Source organism: Saccoglossus kowalevskii, chromosome 13 (assembly GCF_978046115.1).
Source record: "Saccoglossus kowalevskii chromosome 13, keSacKowa6.1, whole genome shotgun sequence".
Taxonomy (NCBI): domain Eukaryota; kingdom Metazoa; phylum Hemichordata; class Enteropneusta; family Harrimaniidae; genus Saccoglossus; species Saccoglossus kowalevskii.
The window spans coordinates 20,982,555-21,003,615 of NC_140653.1; the positions used below are offsets into that span (position 1 = coordinate 20,982,555).

Consider the following 21,061-nt stretch of genomic DNA (forward strand, 5'->3'; position numbering starts at 1 on the left):
AGGGATTGTTTTGGATTCTTCATTCACTTAGCACATTGCTAAAAAATGCATTTACTGATTTGAATATGTGTAAGCTGTGGCATTCCTGGCTTAAATTATAAACGCTTCACTGGATTCAAAACCAATCATTGTTGAAATTTATTTGCTGGAAATTATGCAAATTTGCATTCTTACCTTTTGTTATGTAAATTTTGGAACCTTTTTAAATGTACATTTTTGTGACTAATTTACTTTCGTTGTACTGGCGATAGATGATGCTGAAGTGCCGCAGTGGAATGACATATGTAAATATAACAAGTTACGTGGTTGTTGATGATAAAAAGTTCTATGTATATCTATACATCAGCAGGTCTTGGGCAATGATATAACTAATGTAGAAATTACGGCCACAAGATATGGCGAATCAGTTGACAAAAATAACTTCCATACCCTACAGGCACAGTATAACCTGTCGATATTACATAATTCACAAACGTCTTTTTACTTCCTCAGTTTCAGGATATACCCACGGAGGGTGCGAGTGATGTCGTTTTCTTCAAAATTGCTTCCACCACTTATCTGGTAATAGCAAATGAAATGAACAATAATGAACAGACAACAATCAGTTCGCAAGTATTTGTATGGAGCGGGTCACAGTTTGTTCAGTCTCAGTTACTCAGCACCACTGGTGCTGTGAGTCTAACTGCATTTACTATCGATGGAGAAGTGTACATTGCTATGGCAAGTCGGTATGATTCATCACAAGCAAGTTTAGAAATAGAGTAAGTTATTCAGTTTATGGGGTCACACCAATTACTACCACACACCCGCTATTTGTTAGAAAAAATGGGCCTTGCTACTACCAGCCAGTTGAACCCTGGAATTGGTATAAAAAAATGGTATCACCCATAGTGCCTCTGGGGATTATGGGTAATACCTGTGGAATCTTAAATTCCTCGCTTTTCCAGCAGAAGACAGAGGCTGGGAATTTGGGAGATGCTGGACAATTTATTTAACTTTTTCATTAGTGTGCTGTTTTTTTCTAATAAACTAGTAAGCATCTCTTCTATTTTATTTTATTTATTTAATGAATGAATGTGACTCGATTGCATCTCATGTATGATGTTGCCTGCCCCTGTTCTTATCTACCCTTGGCAATAATTAATTTGCTTCACTCAAATGCTTTGATGTATATTGTGTGCATCTGTGTTTGCGTGGATGCACTCATTCGTTTTATCCAGCCATATTTCTCAAACGCTTGAGCAAATCAAGATCAAACTTCACACATAATAAGACATTATACCGGACATATGCTCATGCATTTGTTGACCTGATTCAAAATGGCTGAATGGCAGCCATTTTAATGCCAAAAATGCATCGGAATCACACATTTTCATTATTCCAGAACTGAATCTCAGTCTTGTGTGAACAGATTTGCTTTAAACATGGTATATACATGGAACACAATAGGGCTTTGATACACATCTTTTGTATTTTTGGGATCGCTGGTGGCCATTTTCCAAAGAATGAAGTTTTATATCCATAATATTCAACATACTTGGACCGATCAAACTTCATACATACATCAAATCGGACAAACGAACAATCATTTTTCCAGTGGTTGACTGGTGGTCATCTTGTTTAAACAAATTGAGTTCCACATAACGACATCTCAGATTACCCAGGACTATGTATAGCATACCTAACTGGATTTGGCTCGTGTGGCTTCTATGGGAATAGATTTAGGACAAGATCTAGCCTACATTCTCTTTTCTTCTGGACCATCTTGGTCAAAGAAAATTTATTGTTTCAGGGAAGGTTCTGCCCTTGTAATAAAAAAAAACGTTCTCTGATTTCCTCACTTTTGCAGTGTGTCTCTATGTTGGCTCTGCCGTGTCTCTTAAGTTTATCACTATGTGTTGTAATTTCATCATTGGAGGAACCTTTTAGTCATAAAAGTCATTACCTGATGAATATGACTTCTAAATATTTTTCTGACCAATCAGTTTCAGGGCACCAACTTTATTACTGTTCGGTTTTTGTTTTCACAAGCTTTTACCACAAATGGCTAGGCTACAGTCTATTTGATTTGTACTTAATATCACTATTTTTCTGTATTAGAAATAAATCACTCATATTTGAATTTATTCTTGTTTATTACAGTTCTGTTATATATAAATGGAATAGTAACCGTCTTGAGGAATATCAGCGTATTTCAACACAGGGAGCCACAGATGTTGACGCATTTACTGTCGGTTTAGACACATATATTGTGTTTGCTAATAGTAAAGCTAACGGTGAGTCATGGTAGATAAGTAGTGAAACTTTGGGAGAGATGGGTAATACTCAAGGTAGATAACAGATAAAGCTGTACACCTATTCAGGATTATGAGTGTTATAAGAAATTGAGGGAGGAATGATCTATGGAAATACTAATGTAACGTAAATGTATTGTAAGAGAGTCTGTGAAAGATCGGTTCATTGTTGGTTTAAAGTTATATCCATAGACTGCCATAGTGAGATCATTTTTGACTCCCATGTGCGAAGCACAAAATGGGAGTCTTTGCAGTTAGTGTGTCTGTATGTGTGTATGTGTGTATGTGTGTATGTGTGTATGTGTGTATGTGTGTCCGACTGTTCCACTGCTATCTCAAGAACCATACATCGGTTTTTGATGAAACTTGGTGCATAGATGCTCTGGGCCAATGCGCAGATTTGATTAGGTTTTGGTAAAAATCCATGCTCGTTAATTACCTAATTTGCATGATAATTAGCTAATTTTTAGCTGTTCTATGACTGTTCCACTGATATCTAAAGAACCACTCATTGGATTTTGATGAAACTTGGTACATAGATGCTCTGAACATATGCGCAGATTTGATTAATTTTTGGTAAAAATCCGTGCATATTAATTACCTAATTTGCATGATAATTAGCTATTTTTTAGTGGTTCCATGACTGTTCCACTGATATCTAAACAACCACTCATTGGATTTTGATGAAACTTGGTACATAGATGCTCTGAACTAATGCTAGGTTTTGATTAGTTTTTGGTAATAATCCGTGGATACTAATTACCTAATTTGCATAATGATTAGTCAATTTTCGGTTTTTCCACTGATATCTCAAGTACTAATCATCACATTTCAATGAAACTTGGTACATAGATGTCATACGACACTGCACAGACCTGATAGTTTTTATGGTAATATCAGTACATATTAATTACCTAATTTGCATAATTAATTAATTTTCAGCATTTGATATAAGTAGTTAGCATTACATTTCAATGAAACTTGGTACTTACATACTCAAGGACTATGCAGAGATTGATTGTTTTCGATAAATATTTGTGCATATTAATCACCTAATTTGCATAATTAGTTAATTTTCAGCTTTTCCACATGTATCTCAAGTACTAATCATCGCATTTCAATGAAACTTGGTACATAGATCCTTTAGGACTATGCAGAGACCTGATTAGTTTTAGGGTAAATAATTGTGCATATTAATTACCTAATTTGCATAATTAATTTTCAGCTTTTCTACTGATATCTAAAGTACTAATCATCATATTTCAATGAATCTAGAATTATGCAAACCCAATTAGTTTCCGGTAAATATTTGTGCATATTAATCACCTAATTTGCATAATTAACCAACTTTCACACTGATATCTCAGGTACTATACATCACATATCAATGAATGTACATGGATGCTGTAGGACAATAGACAGACCTGAATAATTGTGGGTTAAAATCTGTACATATTAATTACCTAATTTGCGTAATTAACCAATTTTAATCTTTCACACTGATATCTAAAGTACCGTAAAAACTCCAAAATTTCGACTGGTTTTAAATAATTTGTGTTAGAAATGTGACGTGTTTTTAGAGTCAAAATTAAGGTGCATTTTCGGACGGTCGAATTTTTCAGAATAGAAATCAGCAAAAAAAAATGGGGATGATAGACAGTGTGCTTCATTAGTTTTTAAAAAATGCAATGTCCGTCAATTGACGTAAACTTCCTCATGTTTCACGGTAAAAGCAAAGGTCGTGGCCGAGTTGTAACTCAAAATCTAAACAAAGTCATCAATCAGTGAGTATTATGACAAGCAAAACAAAACATCAAGACGCGGAGAAGAGGTCAGCACAAAACTAATAGGTCAAAAGACAAAGCTGTCTCGCACTACCTAGGAAAACTTGCGAATGTTCGAAGTACAGGTACCCATTGGACAAAAGATACATGGAAGTTTAGCAAACGATCTCCCCGACCCAGTGCAATGTATCCGGTTAGAATCAAAGCTCACGTGTCCCTTATTTGAGCACCGTACCGGTGATTTGAGGGACCAAATTCTGCCGTAAATTCGCCCTTGGATTAAAAAATATAATGGGATTTAAGAAAATAAAATGGGACTTTTAAGGTGTATTTTGGCGTCATTTTTCGGACATTTCAATCAATCCTGCCGGCTAAAATAGAGTCTAAGTTTTACCGTAGTCATTGACGTCTGTCTATTCAAGAGTACACGTGTATGATTTTTATCGTGACTAGCGTGAGCGGGTAAGCTTCCTTTCGAGAATGAGCTGTTATCACTGTGAACAATGTTAAATTATTCTTCAGATGACCAGTTTATTTTTTAAAAACAACTAATTTTTTTATTTAAAAAAAATCATGCCGTTTTCGCATCATCCAGCTTTTTGATTGGTTAATTAGCGATTTGACCTATTTGACCTAAGAGAACATGGCGGATATCCTACAGCATCAAACGTTTATACGAGATCGGAATCATTCGCTTACGATGAAACTAAGTTGACTTTTATTTGTATTTCATAACCATTCAACAAATTTATTTTGTGTACATTATTATAATCACTACTGAGTACAGTAATAATCAACAATTCAGAAACGCAGCATGCCGAGATTTTTGTGTTCGTTTTTATTTGAAACTTCGTTTATTTAGAATATATTTTCGTTACCAATAAAATAAAAATCTCTCAGTCAATCAGAAACCCGGATTCATGCCTTTGAGGAAGGTCCCGTTTGAACGCTCACATCGTTTTTTTTTTCGTTTGGGGGAAAACTAAAACTGGTCGCAATTTTCGAATAAGAATGAGTCGGCAATTTTTAGTGGAGTCGAAAATTTGGAGGTGAATAAAACACCGAAACCCGGCAAATAAATAGGCGGTCAAATTTTTAGAGGGGTCGAAATTTTGGAGTTTTCACGGTGCTAATTATTCCATTTCAATGAAACTTAGTACAAAGATGCTCTAGGACAATGTACAAACCTAATTAGTTTGGGGTAAAAATCTGTTCATATTAATTCCCTAATAAGCATAATAATTCATAATTTTTTGGTTCTAATCACATTTCAATTAAACTTGGAGACATAGATTTTCTGTTACATTGCGCAGACCTCATTAGTTTTACACTCAAATCTGGTCATATTAATTTTCTGATTTGCATAATTAGTTTTCAGCTAAGTAATTTCGAATTATATTTAATGTGTCTCCAATACTCTCAGCACATGGGAGTTCTTTCTAAGCTTTCTTTGATTCGAAATTATCAAAACATTAGGTAAATTACCCAGAATGCAAGTTATCAAAACATTAGGTAAATTACCCAGAATGCAAGTTATCAAAACATTAGGTAAATTACCCAGGATGCCAATTCCTTGAAGATTAAACTCTTATTAAGCTCTTATGTCCTCCTGTGACATTCTCTGATAAGCGTCTACGACACACATTAGCATTCACCTTGATGTTCACTGACATCTACTTATATGACATTCACCAACAAGCATCTATGACATTCAGAAATGGCCACCTATAACTTTCTGTTGGTCTGAGTAGGTTTGGTTGACACATAAATGAAATATGTCCTCGCGTGACATTCTCTGATAAGCGTCTACGACACACATCAGCATTCACCTTGATGTTCACTGACATCTACTTATATGACATTCACCAACAAGCATCTATGACATTCAGAAATGGGCACCTATAACTTTCTGTTGGTCTGAGTAGGTTTGATTGACACATAAATGAAATATGTCCTCCTGTGACATTCTCTGATAAGCGTCTATGACAAACATCAGCATTCACCTTGATGTTCACTGACATCTACTTATATGACATTCACCAACAAGCATCTATGACATTCAGCAATGAGCACCTATAACTTTCTGTTGGTCTGAGTAGGTTTGATTGACACATAAATGAAATATGTCCTTCCGTGACATTCTCTGATAAGCGTCTACGACACACATCAGTATTCACCTTGATGTTCACCGACATCTACTTATATGACATTCACCAACAAGCACCTATGATATTCAGAAATGGGCATCTATAACTTTCTGTTGGTCTGAGTAGGTTTGATTGACACATAAATTAAATATGTCCTCCTGTGACATTGCACAGTACTTCTATTGTTACTTCAACTAGATGAAATAAAGCCACAATCAAATTATGTATTTCCGTCTTTCTCACCCGTGCACATTGTCCGATTACGCTTACTCGTATATTGGCATACCAATTTGGTATTTAGAAAACCATTAGAGTCCATACTTGTTTGATACAATGCTATTCTTCTCATGACATTCTTTCTTCACTAATGTTTTCACAGATGGCAGTACTGACATTGATTCTGAAGTATTGAAATGGGACACCAACACTCGAAAATTCATCTCCCATCAACGACTGAGTACAAACGAAGCACAATCTGTGCATCCGTATGACGTTGACGGAACACAGTATCTGACCGTCAGCAATGCACTTGGTGAATCTACTATATATGTATGGAGGACCTCACAGTTTGTTGCACTAGTTACAGGGCCACCTGCTTATGATGTATATCCAGTCACTGTCAGCAAAGATCTTGATGAAGACATGGTGTTGTTAGCCTTGGCTAATTTTGGAGATGGTTTCTCGTTTTTGACGTCTCATATCTACACTGTTGCTATGTTGGGAGAAGGATCTGATTATGCACCAAGGTAGGATGTGAATTTTAAACTTAGCTTAGCTTAGCTTTGTGAAGCTTTTAAATCAAAGTAGCAATGAAAATTGCACAGTTTTTGTACCATATCATGTTTAACATGGGTCCCACAATTCATGACGATTGCGTCCTTTCAAGTTTTTCTGTTGAGTTGATTTTTCAGTGTTTGATTAGGAAAACTATTCTCAACCATAGACTGTAATGCAGCAAGACTTTTGATCAAGTTTCATTGTCATTCAATGTAGTCTTATTTAATGCACTTGAAGTAACAGTCATTGTACAGAGCTCCAAAGCAGAAATAGAGTGTGAATATGAAGCTTAAAATACACCACATGCATAAGACAGCTGAGGACAAGCCAATCGTAGATCATAGTTTGTACCAGTTACTATGAATTCAAGACACCTCTATAACTGTAATTACAAATTCTCTCTGTGGTTTGTAGGTCTGGTTTGTTGTCATTCGGACCAGGTGAAAACCAACGAATGGTTGCCGTTTCCATCCTAGATGATGAGATTCCGGAGGATACAGAAGATTTTTATGTTTCACTTAACAATCCAACTGGGGGAGCTGAAATAAGCAATCAGAATCAAGTGTTGGTGAACATCTTATCCAATGACAATGCACATGGTGTGATTGCATTTGCTGATGTATGTACTCTATTATTTTCACATAGTCATAGTCACTTGATGTTGCTATGTTTTATTAAATTCTGTCACATGTACACTACAGGCATGTTTTGTTGAATCACTCACATGCTATTGACATGTTTGATTACATTAGTCATATGCTATTGCCATGTATGATTAAATTCTGTTACAAGCTACAGACAGTCACATGCTATTCCCATGTTCCATTAAATTATGCCACATGCTATAGCCATGTTTGATTAAATCAGTCACATGCTATAGCCATGTTTGGTTAAATTAGTCACATGCTATTGCCATGTATGGTTAAATCAGTCACATGCTGTAGCCATGCATGGTTAAATCAGTCACATGCTATAGCCATGCATAGTTAAATCAGTCACATGCTATAGGCATGTATGGTTAAATCAGTCACATGCTATTGCCATGCATGGTTAAATCAGTCACATGCTGTAGCCATGCATGGTTAAATCAGTCACATGCTATAGCCATGCATAGTTAAATCAGTCACATGCTATAGGCATGCATGGTTAAATCAGTCACATGCTATAGCCATGCATGGTTAAATCAGTCACATGCTATAGCCATGCATGGTTAAATCAGTCACATGCTATACATGTAGCTATGCATGGTTAAATCAGTCACATGCTATTGCCATGCATGGTTAAATCAGTCACATGCTTTAGCTATGCATGGTTAAATCAGTCACATGCTATAGCCATATGTTTAGTTAAATCAGTCACATGCTTTAGCCATGCATGGTTAAATCAGTCACATGCTTTAGCCATGCATGGTTAAATCAGTCACATGCTTTAGCCATGTTTGGTTAAATCCGTCACATGCTATAGCCATGTTTGGTTAAATCAGTCACATGCTATAGCCATGTTTGGTTAAATCAGTCACATGCTATTGCCATGCATGGTTAAATCAGTCACATGCTATTGCCATGCATGGTTAAATCAGTCACATGCTATTGCCATGCATGGTTAAATCAGTCACATGCTATTGCTATGCATGGTTAAATCAGTCACATGCTATTGCTATGCATGGTTAAATCAGTCACATGCTATTGCTATGCATGGTTAAATCAGTCACATGCTATTGCCATGCATGGTTAAATCAGTCACATGCTATTGCCATGCATGGTTAAATCAGTCACATGCTATTGCTATGCATGGTTAAATCAGTCACATGCTATTGCTATGCATGGTTAAATCAGTCACATGCTATTGCTATGCATGGTTAAATCAGTCACATGCTATTGCTATGCATGGTTAAATCAGTCATATGCTATTGCCATGCATGGTTAAATCGGTCACATGCTATAGCCATGCATGGTTAAATCGGTCACATGCTATAGCCATGCATGGTTAAATCAGTCACATGCTATAGCCATGCATGGTTAAATCAGTCACATGCTATTGCCATGCATGGTTAAATCAGTCACATGCTATTGCTATGCATGGTTAAATCAGTCACATGCTATTGCTATGCATGGTTAAATCAGTCACATGCTATTGCTATGCATGGTTAAATCAGTCACATGCTATTGCTATGCATGGTTAAATCAGTCATATGCTATTGCCATGCATGGTTAAATCAGTCACATGCTATAGCCATGCATGGTTAAATCAGTCACATTCTATAGCCATGCATGGTTAAATCAGTCACATGCTATTGCTATGCATGGTTAAATCAGTCACCGGCTATTGCCATGCATGGTTAAATCAGTCATATGCTATTGTCATGCATGGTTAAATCGGTCACATGCTATAGCCATGCATGGTTAAATCAGTCACATGCTATTGCCATGCATGGTTAAATCAGTCACATGCTATTGCTATGCATGGTTAAATCAGTCACATGCTATTGCTATGCATGGTTAAATCAGTCACATGCTATTGCTATGCATGGTTAAATCAGTCACATGCTATTGCCATGCATGGTTAAATCAGTCACATGCTATTCCCATGCTTGGTTAAATCAGTCACATGCTATTGCCATGCATGGTTAAATCAGTCACATGCTATAGGCATGCATGGTTAAATCAGTCACATGCTATTGCCATGCATGGTTAAATCAGTCACATGCTATTCCCATGCTTGGTTAAATCAGTCACATGCTATTGCCATGCATGGTTAAATCAGTCACATGCTATTGCCATGCATGGTTAAATCAGTCACATGCTATTGCCATGCATGGTTAAATCAGTCACATGCTATTGCCATGCATGGTTAAATCAGTCACATGCTATTGCCATGCATGGTTAAATCAGTCACATGCTATTGCCATGCATGGTTAAATCAGTCACATGCTATAGCCATGCATGGTTAAATCAGTCACATGCTATAGCCATGCATGGTTAAATCAGTCACATGCTATAGCCATGCATGGTTAAATCAGTCACATGCTATTGCTATGCATGGTTAAATCAGTCACATGCTATAGCCATGCATGGTTAAATCAGTCACATGCTATTGCCATGCATGGTTAAATCAGTCACATGCTATTGCCATGCATGGTTAAATCAGTCACATGCTATTGCCATGCATGGTTAAATCAGTCACATGCTATTGCCATGCATGGTTAAATCAGTCACATGCTATAGCCATGCATGGTTAAATCAGTCACATGCTATTGCCATGCATGGTTAAATCAGTCACATGCTATTGCCATGCATGGTTAAATCAGTCACATGCTATTGCCATGCATGGTTAAATCAGTCACATGCTATAGCCATGCATGGTTAAATCAGTCACATGCTATTGCCATGCATGGTTAAATCAGTCACATGCTATTGCCATGCATGGTTAAATCAGTCACATGCTATTGCCATGCATAAAATCAGTCACATGCTATAGGCATGTTTTGCTGAATCAGCTACATTGGATTAACAACGACACATGTCAAATATCAGCGTTAATCATTGGGTTTTGACAATTATTTTGTTTGTTTTCTGTTACAGAACTCGTTAGATATTCAGATTGAAGAGTTAAGTAGTGACAATGCAGTGGTATTCACAGTTAATAGATTATACGGTACATCTGGATTAGTTGTAGTGGAATGGCAGGCAACTGGTGATCATAGTAGTAATGATATCTCACCGACCTCAGGACAGGTAAAGTATCCAATGTCATGGGTCGGCCATAATTTCATACTGGGTCTTTAGGCTGAAATGACAATAGGATATATTTTGCATATGAACAAAACAGTATGTACAGTAACATATTAGATATAGACCATATTATTGATCTGGATATTATTCAGAATTGTACTGATGACAACTGACTGATTTGGTTAATTGCAGATTGAGTTTCCAGATGGCATTGCTACCGCTGCCATATACATCAATGTGTTAGCCGATATCACACCTGAACTTGATGAAGTTAGTTATATTCAGCTGACCCAGGTCATCACCGCAGGTACAGTGTTACCAGGTAGAGGTGCTATTATCAGTCGTACCCAGGACACAGGTCGATTAACAGTGTTAGCAAATGATTCTCCACACGGAGTTGTCGCGTGGGATTATGACTCGCTGAGTAAAAGTATAGATGAACCAATTCAGGACGGTTCCTCCGCAACTGTCACCCTTAATATGGTCAGGGAACAAGGAAGTGAAGGCAGTATTATCATTACATATAGGTGAGTTATCATGTATCTAAACTTACAATAGATGACTGACTGACTGACCGACCGACTAATCAACACCATGAATGTGCAGGTGAATTTGGAAATCCTACTCAAAATATAAAAACATTTAACTCTTGGTTGAAGTTTGGGTGTATGTACGAGCCATAGCCATACACTTCATGCGCCATGCAATTTTGTACAGATCTTTTATTTTTTAATAAATGTTTTTGTGCCTGGCGACAGTTCTGGACATTGGATGTCACTCTTGTCTCTCCTGACTTTTTTTGTATGTTCAAATTGCAAGTGCTAGTGCTGACACATAGTGCATTTTTGCCACAGAAGTCATTTCCTGTTTGCGACTACATGACAGGGCTGTGCAGCCATCTCTCTATCAAATGGCAATTTGTAGTGCGCTATCCTGGCGTCAACCAGTCTCGGTTGAACACAAGCACCTGCGGACCTTAACCAAGATTCCCCCAAAGTCGCATTCGTTAGTGAATGAATCTCGGCCTGTGGGATTGGCCTTCCCATTGGCACACTTACCCACCTTTTGGTGTTCAGCCTGAGGTAGGATTTGAACTTGGGTCTATCGATCATGAGTCTGATGCAACAACCACTATGCTACCAGTAATCGGTTACAGGTCTTAAAATTCACCACAACGATGTTCACATACAGGTGTGGTTTATTCCATGAACTGATAGATATGTTTTATTATTATTATATTATAGTACGTCTATAGATGTTACTGTACCAGATCAGCAGCAAGCCAAACCTGGTGAAGACTTTGTGGACAGGCAGGATACTGTAAGCATGGCAGATGGTGCCAATGAAGCCACTGTATTCATCACAGTAAGAGCAGTAAGTAAAAAGTAGTCATTTGTTGAATTTCTCAGTGAAAGCTATCTAAATCATACAGTTAAAAAGAAATTGTGATTCCATTTTTGTTCTATTAGAAGCATATTTCCAATAGAAGTGCTCATAAACCAGTAATTACAATTATTGCATCCTGGGTCAATAAAGTATGACATATTTTTACCATAGACACACTTGTGTCATTTATGTATAAAGTGCATGTACTACTAATAGAGCAAATATGGTATTAGTGGAATATCATAAAAGTTATTTCCAAGTAGGAGTGAAAAACACAAATACCGAACTCTGTTTTTGCCCTATTCATTTCTCGTTTCAGCATGTGACTTGTTAAATACAATATTTGCTCAATCAGTTGTACTTGTACTCACATAAATAAGTCTGTGTCTTATTTTAATGATCCAGTACACATTTAAGGCAGTTTTTGTCCTATCTGCTTTTTTATTAGAGATGCACAGATCAATACATGGTAACCATGCACATAAAAACAAGAAAGGAGAACGTAGGGAAATTAAGGAGCCAATCATAATGCATTTATCTTTTCAATTTTGCAGGATAGATTTCCAGAAGGACCAGAAGTATTTCTAGTGAATATCACATCAGTATCCTTATTGATGGGTACTCCTATTGATGGTGCCGCACCTAGCGTTAAAATGGGACAGCACGTTGCACAAATCACAATTAATGAAAACGACTATGCAAGGGGCATCCTGCAGTTTGATGTTGATGAGGTAATTCACTGATATTTTGTGAATAAATAGCAGAATGATATCAACATGTAAATGGTGGTGGTGTTGGTGTTAGTGGTGACTCAACCAATCAGATCTCTTGTAACAGACCACTTTCTACTAAATGACAAATCCAATCAGATTTCTTGTAACAGACCACTTTCTAGTAATTGACAAATCCATTCAGAGCCTCTCTCCTCACACATTCCGCATAGTCATTGTGTGGTTTAACCCAGTGCCCGTTTTTTTATGACATTCAAAACGACTACTTGTAATTCATATTTTAATCTGATTAAGAACGTCAATTCATAATATGTCTTCATTGACTTGATAGGGAAGTTATTGTTGGCTTTGATGGCTTATCAATGCATTTTTGAGGGAACCTCAAGTCAAAGTCTGCAGTTGTTTGGTTCAACCAAGCTTGGATGATTGCTGGATATTGTCATGTTTAATAATAACAATTTTTTATTGCATCCTTGAAATAAATTTTTATCAGTTAAAAGCAATAACAATGAAATACATAAACAAACAAACAAACAAAAATTGAAAAAATGCACAAAAGAAAAGGAAAAAAAAGAATGATAAAAGTAAGTATTATCTTTTAATTGGAGGTTCTGTTTTAATGTCTAATATGGCATATACATATTCACCCACTTGTCTTATAATTTCAACATCATTGCAACTCATCAGGTATATAAATTTCTGATTAACGTTGTGGGCTGTGTTTGGAATTATTACATCTCTCAATAGTTTTTGCCTGTTATTGTAATATTTTGGACATTCCATGAAAAAATGTACCTCATTTTCTATTTTGTTCTCTGAAGAATATATACATAATCTGTTTTCTAGGGGTGTTTTTGGTTGAGTATGTCTACCTTTCTCTATTGCTAATGGATAGTTGCTAATTATATATAATATGGTAATTATTGATGTATTTATTGACAGAATGATTCTGGTGAAGTGGAAGTTTATGAAGGTGGAGGAACCAATGGATTAATACAACTCACTGTCAGTAGAACAGAAGGTGCATTTACTACAGTACAAGTCAGTTGGCAGGCGTATATTGGCTCAGCCACATCAGCTGACTTTGCACCATTGGATGGAACCATATCATTCCTAGATGGGCAGGTTGGTTGAATCAAACATGTTTATTCAGTCTGAGGTTTAACACCAGATTTTCATTATTTATTAGTTTCTTTTGAATTTTATTCACAACCTCTAATACATTTCAATTTTGTGCCATGTGAACTTTCTTAATTATGTTTTTTATACTAACAGAGAGAAGCTACTGTGGATATCACCATTATTGATGATGATGAATATGAACTTGATGAGGTAAGGAAACATTTTGAAATTGAATATTGTATTTTAACAATGATAAAAACAATTGTTAGTAATGATTTATAAAGTAAAAATATGCAACTTTCATAACCATGTACTTTGATATCCAATGAAGAATTAACGAGAAGCAAAATCTCATGCTTTTTGGGCATTTGCATTTCAATTATATTTCTAGCCAATAGTGTCACAGAATGCAATGGATGCTTGCAAATGTCGGATTGCATAAACAGAGATTATCGCCACGCTCAAAAATGCATGTATTACATGCTTTGTGATTAATCAAGGTCACTCTCATTCTCAGATGGACACTCACTTACAGATTCACTAATTTGCATTAGGATTTCATGAAATGTTTTATTTCTCTTGCAATGTTATGATCATCTTGCAATTCACATGACTACTTTATCAAATACAGCACTCTTGCATACTTTCACCTTATAAATTCTTAATGACAGTGATCATGATAATGATGATATCAATGATGTTGAGAAGTACTTGTAGTACGATGATGATGAGGAGGAAAATGAGGAGGACGAGGAGGGGGGTAGGCAGAGGCGCAGAGTGTGATGATTTTTAGATTGTATTGTATTCCCTTTCTCCAGACATTCAATGTTCGTCTGTACAACCCTACTAATGGTGCTGTTTTGGGAAGTAAACAATTAGTTGCTGTCAAGATTAAAAAGAACGATTCACCGTTTGGTTTGTTTGGTTTCACATCAACCCAGGTAAATATCTTTACACTGAGACTCTCATAAGATAATGTTAATGAGAGCATTACACATTTTGGTATTTTGCGACTTGAATTACTACATCAAGTAACTGATAGAACTAATAAAAATAGTCTGAGCTTATTTTTTTGGAAAGTCTTTGGAATGCCAGTTTGTGTACATGGATATAATATAATAAGTTATATTCATACATTCCGAAGTAATTCACTTATTTTTATCCAACTTTTGGAAATCATCATAATTTCAGGAATAGCTATTATATCTGTTCGGTCATTAAATTTTTTTTTCTTTCAGGAATCTGTGATGGAATCAGAAAATAACAATGACCCTAATGGTCAGGTGACATTTGTTGTACAGCGTACACAATTTGATTCAGGTACAGTCTTTGTGCAATGGAAACTGGAAGATGAAGCTAGCAGTGACCTTTCACCTTTGCAAGGAACTTTGACCTTTGCACCTGTAAGTTCATTCAATGTTTTCAGAGAAAAACTTTCTATTGTACTCGCACCCATAACATAACCCTACTCCTCCCCTCCATCGCCCTCCAAATAAATTGTATATGCCATTCCTAAAAACAGTTATAGTTATCTTGAGGGGCATATCAAATTGAATGGGGGGCAGGAGAGTTAGAGTGTAAGTTAAGGTAAGGGTTAGGGATATAATGAAACGTTTTTCTATTTTCAGACCCAAGTTTTGCTGAAATCTGGCAATAACCAATCAGTACATGGGTTACAGTCCAATCAATAGTGACATGCTTTCTTATTGGCTGATAAATTCAGTCAAAGATTTTTCATTGGATAACATTCTTTAAACATATGTTCTGGAGCTACATGTATTAGATAAATATGTAGAGCAAACCTATTAAATAATTTCATTCATTTTCATCTCTTTCATTATGATATTGACAGGGGGTAACTCAGCAGTCTTTAACACTTCGAACACTACCAGACAATATCTTAGAAGGAGAGGAAAGATTCTCACTAGATATAATCAGTGTGTCAAATGATGCCGATATATCGCCTGTATATGGTAACAAATCCTTGTTTTTTATTATAACATTCATGATCTAAGGATTTGTTTCTGCAATGCATTAACACATCACTTCCTTGCGTCGAGATTTTACATTCATATCGGCAATACATGGACGCTTTCAGCAGCTGGGGTGTTAACATGGGGCTTTCAATCAGTTATAGCCCAAGCTCCAGTGTGGTATACGCCATGTTTCAGAAGTACTGAGATTCCCAGCAGCACAAAGCAAGATATCACTGAACGTCACACATATCATACTTTCATGTTTAATATCAAGCCTCCATCTTTCTTTAATATATTATCATGGTCGTTGTGCAACGTATGTGTTTGAATTTCAATGTAATCAAACTGATATTGACCTCCAAGCTTGAATTTCTATGACACGTTTTTGACTTTATATTTGTGATATTGGCAAGACGTTCATACGACAACAGACTTGCAGGTAGTATAATTCTACATATGTATAGTTTGTGAATGTACCGTAAAATCTGTATTAGAAGCCGCATCCCTAATAGAAGTCGCACTCAATCTTTTTGTACAATTGAGAACCAAAAATTCATCATTTCTCATATGTGTAGATGCTCTAATAGAAGCCGCATCCCTTCTGTTGCATTGTACCATTTTAATAGAAGCCATGGCTTCTAATACAGATTTTACAGTAATATCTAATATGATGTTTAGAAAAAATCACATTGCCTAAAATAGTGGAATATTTAAATATTTGTAAGACTTTTCTTTAACAATTTTATGTTATGTGGAAAAATGTAATTAGGAAAAAAAAATTGCACTAAGAATCAACACTCTTATGGTGAATTATTTATTTTGTGTGCACATATAGATTATTAGCTTTCCTAAAATGAAAATGAAGAGACATTTTGATGGTAAAACATCCATCATTGACATTGTCTACAGCATTAACTGTTACTGTGGTTACCTTTTTTTTTTCAAACATTGTTTATATTTCAGGGCATGCTACTGTTGTTATTTTACCAAACCAAGGAGCCGCTGGCATTGTGTCAGTGCTGCCACAGTATAGAAACATACTTATCAGTGAACCAACCATTTCTTTTGATGGATCAGCACAAATTTAGTGAGTACTCTTCAAGTTTTGATTTCCGTTGTGGAGAATTAATTGTAACATGGTGGTACTGTAAAACCATTTAATTTCATTATTGTGATGCTTTGAGCAATTTCATAGGGTTTTAATTTCATGAATTTGACAGGAAAACAATGAGTTGTATTTTACATGTTCATGTGGATTTAATTCAGCGCATTTTATTTATTGGTGAAAATAACAAAATTAAATATAATAAATTTGAATAATTAATGAGAGGAGGCAAGGGGGGTAGCTGGTACGGTTTTACGGGAAATAAAAAGGGCTTTTTACAATTTACAAGGAAAAAAAGATGTTTTTACAGTTTACAGTGTTAAAAAAAGGAACATTGAATGGTCCGAAGAGCTCTCCGGCTCAAATTCTCCGACATTACTGCGCCGTGTGTAGAGATGCACGCGCATATTACCCTCGTAATGCTCTTCATTCGGTTAGAGGGCCTTTTACGTCTTGGACGTTCAATTGTGCAGTGAATTGTGTCATCTAGTTGTTTTACAGTTTCTAAAATGTAATTTCCCTGGATTATTCTTTACGATTTTTTTATTTGGATGTAAATTCTTGTACGAACCGAGAAAAATGACACATTTTTACAGTGTACGAAAAAAATATTTGATCGATTACGTTGTACGTCTAGCCTGTGATTACAGAATTACGGAATTTATTTTTTCAATTTACGTTGTATGAACAAAAAAATATAGCAATTACGTTGAACGAAAATAACCCTTGCCCCCCCATTAATGTGTTTATGTAAAGTAATTTTAATATTGTTTTAAAAGTGTCATTGTCATGAAAATAGAGAATTAATGGGTTATTAAAAATACCAAAAGTTAAAGTCTTACACAATTTTATTGTCATTGAAACTTTAATCATTGTTTTTGTATTTAATCAAATCAGAGGTACATTACTTGGGGTTTAAAACTACAGTGACATGATACCAAGATCCCGTTTAAATCTCGCTCTTGCATAAGCGTTCCAACTCAGAAAAATGCGAATGCACATGCCCGAGGTAACTAGGATACTGGGATGTCCAGGTGGATCAAAATAGCTGCTCACGATATGACGGATTACGATAACTATATTTTCTGTACATTTTCGATGTATTGAATTTTTCACTATGAATGTGGTAATACATGTTTTATTCTTTTATTACAAACCGCCTATGTCATGTTAGAAGATCGTAGCACCAGTCTCGCTATCTACGAGATGAGACTTGAATGGGATCTTGACATGATGTCACCATACAGTACTAAGCGTGTTGCAAACCCCAAGTAATGTACCTCTGATCAAATATATTTTGATCAGCAAAGAAACATTTTGAATTTCTTTTTTTTTGCCCTTAAGTTTGACTCGTGGAATTGGAAACTTTGGAATGATCACTGTAAATTGGCAGCTATCTCCAAGAGATGAATCAACGTTTGACCTCACATCTGGTACAGTTGTTTTTGAAGATCAGCAGCGGAACGCATCAATTTCGCTTCAGGTACTGTTAAATTGCATATTCTTAGAAATCTTTGGTTATATGCATTCTGCCACTAATGAGATACTAGCATGGTTTTATTAGTAAATATCAAAATGAATGTGTCAAATGTTTTCTGTTTTCACATTGCAGACCAAAGATGATTCAATCCCTGAACTGAAACAGACTTACAGACTACAACTGGTGTCCATCAATGGTGGTGCTTCTATAGATATCACACCAGGGGCCAATGAAGCTGTTGTTACCATGGTAGCAAGTGACAATCCACATGGGATATTTGAATTTGACCGACAGCAGATGACAGTCAGTGAAGACGATAGACAGGTATTGTTCTTTGTTCTTTTTGTTCATGAAGATAAAGCAGAGGTAGGGTTGTTATAACCTTACTAACTAATGACAGGGAAACACCAAAAATGTGTAATGATAAAGTTATGCATGTAACCATAGTAACAGTGAACATGATGACGAGAGTGAAAGAACACTATCTATTTGTGCTACAGAAAGTAAAAAATGAGCTTCTAAATTTGAAAACAACTGGAATCTACAAACATCACTTACGCTTTCGTTGGGTTTAAAAATTGAACACCAGCTTGGCAATGTTTTGGAGGGTGTCTTTGAAAGTAGTACCACTGTGAAGCATCGACCAATCAATGACAAGTATAAGATCACATGGTGGTAGAGATGTATTCGTGGAAACTCTGTGTCAAAAGTCAGAGTGATTGTCTGTTATTATTTTATATTTTAAAATTTGTATATATGTTTTCTTTGCTTACAAATTCTTACTGAAAAATGACATGACACTACTTTGTGAAATCCAATACAAATTTATTCACTCAGTTGTCTTTCATCAATAGATTCTTCTACAAATTGTTCGTAATGCTGGTCTGATTGGTCAAGTTCAACTGAGTTACACCACTTCACCTGGCACAGCCATCACAGGACAAGATTTCAGCCCATCTTCTAGAAGTAAGTTGATTATAAATGACATGATTTAAAATTCATAAAATTCATCAAATTGCAATGGTTCCTAGCGGCAAAAATTAAGTTGTTTACGGTAAATTGTTAATTGATATATAAGGTCATATGCCGAAAATAAATTAGTAAAATTGAATCCCTGAAATGGTAAATCAGAAAAATTTAAACCCAGTAAAAATTAGTCATTTTACAGTATTTGGTAGTTTCAATAGTTTGTCCCCGCCCAATTATACATACTCGATGATAGAACGTGCTCTCACATGAGAATTCTTGCACGTCCACATGAACCTACCCACATTTTTCAATCTGTAACCAGTCAACAACTTTTTAATATTCAAAAGAAAATATTATTATAAACACTGTTATATGAATTGATAATGATCATACATGTACATGGTCTGTTGGTTTTAGCTGCATTATGTTCAAAATTAACAATAATAATTTCTTTATTTTAATCAGCTGTTATATTCAGTGATGGCGTTGATATCCAAAATGTAGATATTATTATATTGCAAGATGACATTCCAGAAGCTCCTGAAGATTTCTATGTTAACATAACGTCATTAGAGTTGTTATCATACAGGTAAATAACAAAACTATTTCTTCATCATTCTTGTCTAATTAGAACTTTTAAGTTGCATTCCTATTATATCCAGAACACTGATGATTGTAATCAACATTAAAAAATGTTAAAATCAGTTGGCATGGTAACAAATCCTGAAATATTTGAGCACTGAAGATCATCGTGTTGAAAGGTCAATGGTCATTGTATTTTTGTATTTTACACAATATGTATACGTCGCCATGGGTTCAATCTTGAACACGACACGATACGACACAATGACGACCGCCCTTATTATTATCATCAAATCAAACATACTTGCTGTTGTTGTAATCACTCGAGGCCTTTTATTTTAGGAGGAACTTCTAAATTTGACTACAGGATTCTGCTTGATATGTTTAAAAATAAAACTGGTTATTACGAGAGTGCACAAAGGCGATGAGATTTGATTTCTATCACAAGCTACTTTGTCACGGTGTCCAAATGACACTAATGTGATGAGAGGTGACACTATTCATGTTTTTCCATCTCTGTATTATAGTGACAATGATTACAGTGATCATGGTGGCCTCGCACTAGACATGCCTCCCATAATTGGACCTACATCAGTCGTTACCATAGTGATTGACAAGAATGATAATGCAGAGGGTATTATTGAATTCAGTGAAGATGACGTCAATTTTGTTGGTGAGTGATCCTGTTATAAAGCATGAATCATAATGCAATGGTAATCCCTGTATGCTGAGAAATATCACTGGATTTATTGGAAATCCATTTCTGACTGCAAAGTTACTAGAATTGAGTAATTGGTGATTTTTAAAATATAAACAATATACAGAAATGCTGTCCTGGTCTGTTCTGCTCCGGCCCAGTTCAATTTGGTATGATCTGGTCTGTAATGGTCTGGTCCAGCCTATTTAACTTGATAACAAAAGTTTCAAATTCATATACATGTTACTTTTAAATATTTTACCATACTTGTCTCTTTGTT

The 21,061-nt window shown here is 35.7% G+C and overlaps 1 protein-coding gene across 1 annotated transcript in view; it reads left to right on the forward strand.

Moving 5' to 3' along the window:
• Positions 1 to 21,061, forward strand: part of LOC100313613 (G protein coupled receptor 98-like protein) — a 101,462-nt gene that overhangs the window by 49,934 nt on the left and 30,467 nt on the right. Inside the window, exons 53-71 of the mRNA XM_085506661.1 lie at positions 493 to 761; positions 2,143 to 2,276; positions 6,605 to 6,971; positions 7,417 to 7,621; positions 10,584 to 10,736; positions 10,926 to 11,260; positions 11,978 to 12,107; positions 12,674 to 12,850; positions 13,793 to 13,975; positions 14,126 to 14,182; positions 14,791 to 14,913; positions 15,211 to 15,375; positions 15,825 to 15,945; positions 16,912 to 17,035; positions 18,398 to 18,536; positions 18,666 to 18,857; positions 19,388 to 19,499; positions 19,968 to 20,091; positions 20,612 to 20,757. Of these exons, the coding sequence (XP_085362787.1) occupies positions 493 to 761; positions 2,143 to 2,276; positions 6,605 to 6,971; positions 7,417 to 7,621; positions 10,584 to 10,736; positions 10,926 to 11,260; positions 11,978 to 12,107; positions 12,674 to 12,850; positions 13,793 to 13,975; positions 14,126 to 14,182; positions 14,791 to 14,913; positions 15,211 to 15,375; positions 15,825 to 15,945; positions 16,912 to 17,035; positions 18,398 to 18,536; positions 18,666 to 18,857; positions 19,388 to 19,499; positions 19,968 to 20,091; positions 20,612 to 20,757 (3,256 nt within the window). The remainder of the gene's footprint in view (positions 1 to 492; positions 762 to 2,142; positions 2,277 to 6,604; positions 6,972 to 7,416; positions 7,622 to 10,583; positions 10,737 to 10,925; positions 11,261 to 11,977; positions 12,108 to 12,673; positions 12,851 to 13,792; positions 13,976 to 14,125; positions 14,183 to 14,790; positions 14,914 to 15,210; positions 15,376 to 15,824; positions 15,946 to 16,911; positions 17,036 to 18,397; positions 18,537 to 18,665; positions 18,858 to 19,387; positions 19,500 to 19,967; positions 20,092 to 20,611; positions 20,758 to 21,061) is intronic.